General features: G+C 45.7%; 1 protein-coding gene across 1 annotated transcript; it reads right to left on the bottom strand.

The window, feature by feature from the left end:
• Positions 1-671: 671 nt before the first annotated feature.
• On the bottom strand, positions 672-2,006 carry LOC123101118 (uncharacterized). Its single transcript, XM_044522724.1, has 6 exons — positions 1,948-2,006; positions 1,737-1,740; positions 1,480-1,596; positions 968-1,060; positions 780-857; positions 672-677 (listed from the first exon to the last, which is right to left on the bottom strand). The coding sequence occupies exons 1-6, from the start codon at positions 2,004-2,006 to the stop codon at positions 672-674; spliced, it is 357 nt and encodes a 118-aa protein (XP_044378659.1).
• Between the last annotated feature and the right edge of the window lie 5,183 nt (positions 2,007-7,189).

The following is a 7,189-nucleotide window of genomic DNA, read 5'->3' as shown; positions in this document are numbered from 1 at the left end:
TTCCATTGTAGAAAAAAGACTTGGAAGAGCTAAATCATCACATGAACCAGCGCAAGTCCAAGTCATAGTCCGAGTTAACTTGGTCAGGTGACACAAGAGTAGAACACCCTTCTTCATTAGTCATAGGAAATAAGCTACAAAGGGAAAAAATAGCACTGTTGAAAAAAGAAAGTTGTGTAAGATTCCGAAAGTATACATGCATTTAATAGTTCAATAGTACATTTCTTACATAATGGAAGACACCTTTGTGCTAAGAATTTTAAGGCAAGACCATGCCAACAATAGCATGCATTACCTCGTTCCAAAGAAATGCCAGGTGCTAACAGGAAAATCAAACATTGATGACATGGCATAAAATAGAACCCGTTGACCTAAAAATGATGAGTGTTGTGCATTCGACAACTCAAAAATCATAACGTGTATACGTTCTTTTTATATTGCGATATCCAAATCATTGGGTGGATGTAACATATATTGCACAATGGATATAGGCGAATCTACAGAAAATGGGTGCAAATAACTTGAGATTCATAAATAACATTCCACATCAAAGTTAGATGTGACTAGGTTGAAAAAAATAGAGTTATACCACCTTCAACAACTTCTCGGTGATCGGATAAATTTACAGTTAACTGTTTTGTTCTCCAGACATGGTTGGCCGTGTGAAATACTCAGACCTATGGAATCAATGCAACTATTTATTAGTGCTAGTATTTTACAAAGCATATTTGTTTGAAGAATGGAAGACAGGCGAGCAAAGCATGTTTGTATCGACTTACAGAAACATCCACTTTAGCATTAATGTCATTTCCTCTATCAAAAGTGCCCATGCATATGCTCAACAACTTGTTTTCCAACTGAAAGTAGCAGCACAAAAGCAAGAGGTTATAAGAACAAAAACCAAAGATAACGGAAAGTCTAATATATTTTTTAGTTTTATTTAAAAGGTAATAAAATCGTAATGTACCTCAATTGTGGTGGAAATACGTTCTCCATCAATGCATTCAATAATATCACCAACTCGGATTCCAACTTTCTCAGCATGAGATCCTATTGACACCTAAGATTTCATTGGCAATATTTAATCAGTTGATAAGATGCATGCGAAGGGAATTAAAAAAACATAATTGAAGTTATTATCCTAAGGGAACTAAACAAAATGATTCTGCAGATTTTCCCGAGAGAGGAGACATAGCCAAGGACACCTTGGCCGGTCGCGACATTCACAGTGAGGGCTTGGCAGGCCCTCCCCTCCAACTGAGACGACACAGTATCGCACCTGCAGGGGAGGACACAAGTGTTCGTTGGTTCAGGTGGGGGCTTTTCCTTTTTGACCACCGCTAGGATTAGATAGCAGCTGAGCTCGAGATAAGGACATCAAGGCCAGCTGCAACGTCGCCGGTGAGGGCTGTCCTAACCTATAGGTGCTCCTAAATATAACTGCAAGTCAAAAAATAAGAAAAATAAACAATTGAATACCTCTTTAACAACAAGACCATCATCAATGTTTAGCTTGCGCCATATATACTCAGCATGGATGGGATCTAAACACTTCAAGGCCTCACACTGCAATCCAAGGTGGGCCGAGGGATGCACCTACAAAATCATAACACAAAATTTAGTTCTAGACATCGAAATATGATTGCTTTGATTAAAGGTAATTTAAGTTAAGGCTGGTTGTAATGGGGAGTATCATATAGTAGTATCATGCATATGATACTAGTGTATGATACTACCTTCCTAATGCATATTATCATATATTAGGGCATCTCCAACAGCTGTAAGATAGGTTTTGATAAATTGCCACCTAGGACAAAGTGATGATGTGGCATGTAATAAATGTGGAGAGAGAGCAAAGTTGTATGTAGAATAACCAACAACCTTTGCACAAGCTCCAAGGTGAAATAGAGAGCAATCACATTTATTTTCTCGTCATCTATTGCATACCTTAGATACAATCCATTGAAGTAGTTGTATGATAGCTTGTTGGTTGATGACATGGACATTTTACCAACAAGACTAACATACAATCTATTGAAGATGCCCTTAGTATCATCTAGTACTATATTTATTGCCATGCATGACACAAAGTAGCATAGCATTTATTATGATACGGTATCATGATATAATACTCCATCATTTCTTTCTTTATTTAATGCTATGACACCTCATCAAAATTGCTTAGTTGGCATGCATGATACTAGCTATGATACTACCATTACGACCAGCCTAACAAAAACAAAACATTCAATGAAACTTTATTTATGCGCCATGTACTAATTAATTCACTCGGGACCGTCCCAATAATTAATAACGCCCCCCCCCCCCCCATAATGGTAATGTCGTGAATAATCTTACAATGTTACAATGTTGTTCCCCTGCTGCTCCTATATGCACCTAGCACTTCAAAGTTCCACCCGTTGTATAGTGTCACTTACAAACTATTTTGTAAAACAATCACATAAATTTATTTAACATTACAAACATAAAGCATGACAACAATCACATTCTGAACAATCAAAACATAGATTTTATCTCTATAGATTAGGTCAGACCTATAGTCCAACTACAAACAACAAATAGCAAAAAGGACAAAGAATGCATCAGCAAGCATTGCTATAAAACCGAAGGAGAATGTGTACCCGAAATTCCTCCACAAATACATGCAGTTGTTCAAAATGGAAGAAGGAACAAAGGACCCACTTTCAGAACAGTTGATCATCCCCACAACCTTTCCATCAAAGTCAATGACCGGCTCTCCATCATCATCACACTAAAACATATGTATATAATTTTTTGTTATAATAGACAAAATGGTCTGAACGAATAACAACATATAGAAGGTCAAAATTACATATAACTCAACCTTAGGAAATTGTGCATATAGAGTAGAATCTCAGGCTTACCCTAGGTATGTACACACCCTTTCCCCTCCACATTCTCTGTCTCTCTTCAGTTTCCTCCTCCTGTACATATGCTTCATATTAATAAATACTCCCCCCCCCTGTTCCATAATATAGTGTGTATAATATATATTTTCATAAGTCAAACAGTACAAAATTTGACCATGTTTATAGACAAAAATATATACATTTGAAATACCAAATGCATATCACTGGATACATCATCAGTTATATTTTCATGTTATATATGTTTGGAATTGTATATATATATAGTTCTCTCTGTAAATTTGGACAAAGTTTGTTTAATTTGACTTCTCAAAAAAATCATATGCACTATATTATAAAACGGAGGGAGTAGTAAAAAAAGAGAAGGAGAGTAGGGTCCACGATAAATTATATTTTATACATACCTCATATTTTTCATCGGGATAAAAGTACATGTTGTGGTGGTGTCCCTCTCCTAGTTGCTCCTCGTCTAGTTTAACCTTGCCATGGGTTATCCTGAGATTTAAATTTTCTTCTCTTCCGAGCCGCAAAACCTTCTGACCAGTGTTGACTGTGTCCGCAAAAGAGGTTAGTTGAACACGTCCATCCACTGCAACCTTAAAGAAAGCTACGCCGTAATGCTCCTGATGATAGAGCAGGCGGCCTTCTGTAGTGGTGTCGTCGAGCAAGTGAACAGTAACCTAAAACAAAGCACACCATAAAGTAAGGCGGGCACCGACAAATTAAGCAAAGTGTTAGTTTTGCGGTTGCATGATCGGTGCTACTCACTTGAGCACCGGGATGATACAGGTGCCGGTCTTTGAGCATCCGGTAGTCTTGGGCAGCGGCTCCTTGGCACGGATGAGATGCGCGGATGTCAAAACAATGCCGGTTCCGCTCCCCTCGTCCCAATCGATCCAGAGACCGGCAGACCAAGCGAGCGGCTGGCGGCCTGCAAGTTCTTGTGTGAGCATGCATACATGTAGGAGCATTATGGTCCGCTGGGCGTGCACGTACCGACTGTTAGACTGTATTTATACGTAGCCTCTGTATAAATTTTGTATATTGTACCGTACACCTTGTGTATTCCTTATATATATGAGATAGCTACACCCCGTTACGGGTGTCGTGCAATTTCCCAAAACCCTATGTTTAATATGGTATCAACCCTAACCGGTCCTATGTCTTCTGCTGCCGCCGCCGCCGACCGCATCGACCTCCGCCGCCGCCGCCGTCGCGCCGGTCACTGCCATGGCGCCTGCGTCGCCGTTCCTATCGTCACGCCCTCTGGCCTCGGTCTACTCTGGCCAGGCCTCGATGGCAGGGGCCGCGTCCGATCAGCAGCCGCCATCGTCCCTGATCGCACCTCCGCCGGCTTGGGGCGCTGCGTACCCTGACCCAGCGGCTCCTTGGATGGGATCGGCGCCCTACGGGGCACCTCCTCCGCCAAACGCAGGGCCCTACGGGGCTCCTCCTGTGGCTGCCGCGCCCAACGTCCCCGCCCCGTACGGATCGCCTTATCCGGCCACCGTGGCTATGTCGCATGGCGCCGTCCCTACGACGTTCTACACCGCCCCAACTTCACAGCACTACGGCGCCGCGAACACCGGGTCGGGACGGGCACCGGCTGTGCCCTACGGTGCCCCGCCACCGCCGCTTCCCTATGGCGGATACTATCCGCCTCCGATGGCCACGTCCTACCCTGGAGCTCCTGCGCCGGCTGCACCGTCCTCGACGCTGGGTCCTGGTGCATCTGCTGGATCGTCCCACATGGGCTACTACACGTCGCCTCCCGTTGCTGATCATGCCCCGGCCGTTGCACCGTTCTACTTCGCGCATCTCATCCCGGTGAAGCTTACGACAGATAATTATCTGTCATGGCATGCACAGGTGCTGCCGCTTCTCCGCAGTCGCTACCTGGAGGGCTACGTCGATGGTTCCCTGTCGTGTCCTCCACCGCATCATCCGGCGTATCATGCATGGGTTGCTCAGGATCAGGCCATCCTCTCTGCGATCCAGTCGTCGCTCACCGAGGGTGTGTCCTCCTTGGTCCTCTTCGCTGCCACGTCTCAGGAGGCGTGGTCTGCTCTTCACACGAGCTTCGCATCTTAGCAGCATGCACGCGCTCACACTATTCGTACGGAGCTGGGGGAGACCAAGCTCCTTGACCTCAGCTTCACCACCTTCGTCATGAACGGACTGGATGACGACTATGATAACCTTGCTGAAAATATCAATGGTAGTGACACTCCGCTTGAACCTCGTGAGCTCTACGCCCGCCTCCTCGCCACGAAACAGCGCATCAAGTCCCGCTGGTCCAACCCGAGTTTTATTGCTGCTAATGCTGCCACGCGTGGTAAAGGAAAACCCTTCAAAACACCTACCAGCGGCAAGTCAGTGCCATCGACTCCACAGACTCAGCGGCCGCCCGCCGCCGCCGCCCTGCCTACGACCGGGGGTGGTCGTCCGTGTGCCTGCTGCCCCTCATGTGGCGTTCAGCTTCCCTGTCAGCTGTGCAATCTTCCAGGTCACCTCGCTTCCCGCTGTCATCGCCGCTTCAAGCAGGACTTCCTCGGCATCAGCAACAATGGCAAAGGCAACGAGAAGCAGGCTGCCTTGGCCACTCATGAGCCTGCTCGCCAAGCAGGCCACACTCCATCCTATCCCATGGACCCAACTTGGTACATGGACACGGGCGCTATGAATCACCTGACAGGCGAGATGGGCAAACTCTCCATGCAAGAACCATACCGTGGACATGATCAGATTCACACCACCAATGGAGCAGGTATGCACATATCACATGTTGGTCAGGCCTCTTTCTTAACTCGCACACAAAAATCTCTTCATCTACGTAATGTTCTTAGAGTTCCTTTTGCTACTTGTAGCTTATTGTCTGTTCCTCAACTTACTCGTGACAACAATGTTTTCACTGAGTTTCATCCTTTTTATTTTTTATCAAGGATCGGGCCACGAGGGACGTTCTGCTTAGAGGTCGCGTGCGTGATGGACTTTATGCACTTGATCTTCCATCTGCTCCTCGAGCGTTCAGCGGTGTCTGTGTTTCGCCCACTCATTGGCATGCACGGCTTGGTCATCCTGCTACTCCCATAGTTCGTAGTATTCTGCATAGTCATAGTCTTCCCATTGTGTCCAATAAAGATGCTGCCACAGCCTGTGATGCCTGTCAGCAAGGCAAGAGTCATCAGCTTTCATTTTTGGATTCGAGTCGTGTCGTTAAAACTCCACTTGAGCTTATTTTTTCTGATGTATGGGGGCATGCCCAAACTTCTGTGAGTGGTCATAATTATTATGTCAGTTCTATTGATGCTTATAGTCGATTCACTTGGCTTTACCTTATCAAGCGTAAATTTGATGTGTTTGATGTGTTTCTACAATTTCAAGCTCATGTTGAGCGTCTTCTCAAGCATAAGATTATTCATGTCCAAACCGATTGGGGGGGGGGGGTGAGTATCACAACCTCAATTCCTTTTTTAATAAGCTTGAAATTTCACATCGTGTGTCTTGTCCTCATACACATCAGCAGAATGGCACGGCTGAACGTAAGCATCGTCGCATTGTTGAAACTGGCCCCACTTTACTTGCCCATGCATCGATACCTTTTAGGTTTTGGAGTGATGCGTTTTCCACTGCCTGTTTTCTCATAAATAGGCTTCCTACACGACTCCTTGGAATGAAAACACCGCTTGAACTGTTGCTTAATGAGTCTCCGGATTATACCTTTCTCAAAGTTTTTGATTGTGCTTGCTGGCCTCATCTTCGTCCATATAATAAGCGCAAGCTTGAGTTTCGGTCAAAACTTTGTGTTTTTCTTGGGTATAGCTCCCTTCATAAAGGGTACAAGTGTCTCCACATTCCGTCTAATCGTGTCTACATCTCGCGTGATGTTGTGTTTGATGAGAATGTATTCCCGTTCTCGTCTTTCCCAATGACTACCGCACCTCCGGTCTCATCCTCTTCTTCCACTTCTCCTCTGCCTGCTCAATTTGTTGATATTGCATACTCTCCTGCATTGTTGCCTAATCATGCTGCAGGCACGGGTCGTGGAGCTCGTCTTGAATTATTGGATGAACAGGAGGAGTTGGTTGCACCTGACGTGATGCCTGGTGCAATGCATGCGCCATGCATGCCTCCCGCTGCACCACCCGCGGTGGTTGCCGCACGACCGGGGTCCACAGCCCCGGCCTCGCCCGCACCAGCTTTTCCCGGGTTGGCTTCGCCTGGGCCGGCATCGGAAGGTGTCGCCCTCGCCTCCCCTGGGCTGGCCTCGCCTGCCTCCT

Source organism: Triticum aestivum, chromosome 5A (genome assembly GCF_018294505.1).
Source record: "Triticum aestivum cultivar Chinese Spring chromosome 5A, IWGSC CS RefSeq v2.1, whole genome shotgun sequence".
NCBI classification, from domain to species: domain Eukaryota; kingdom Viridiplantae; phylum Streptophyta; class Magnoliopsida; order Poales; family Poaceae; genus Triticum; species Triticum aestivum.
This window is presented reverse-complemented; position numbering and strand designations above follow the sequence as displayed.

Bases quoted from the DNA above. Each gene is read 5' to 3' on its own strand.
- LOC123101118 (XM_044522724.1), bottom strand. From the start codon at position 2,006: ATGTCCATGTCATCAACCAACAAGCTATCATACAACTACTTCAATGGA. The intron at 1,061-1,479 runs GTATTCAATTGT...ATGAAATCTTAG, and splicing joins ATGGTCTTGTTGTTAAAGAG to GTGTCAATAGGATCTCATGC. The intron at 858-967 runs GTACATTACGAT...TGCTACTTTCAG, and splicing joins GTATTTCCACCACAATTGAG to TTGGAAAACAAGTTGTTGAG.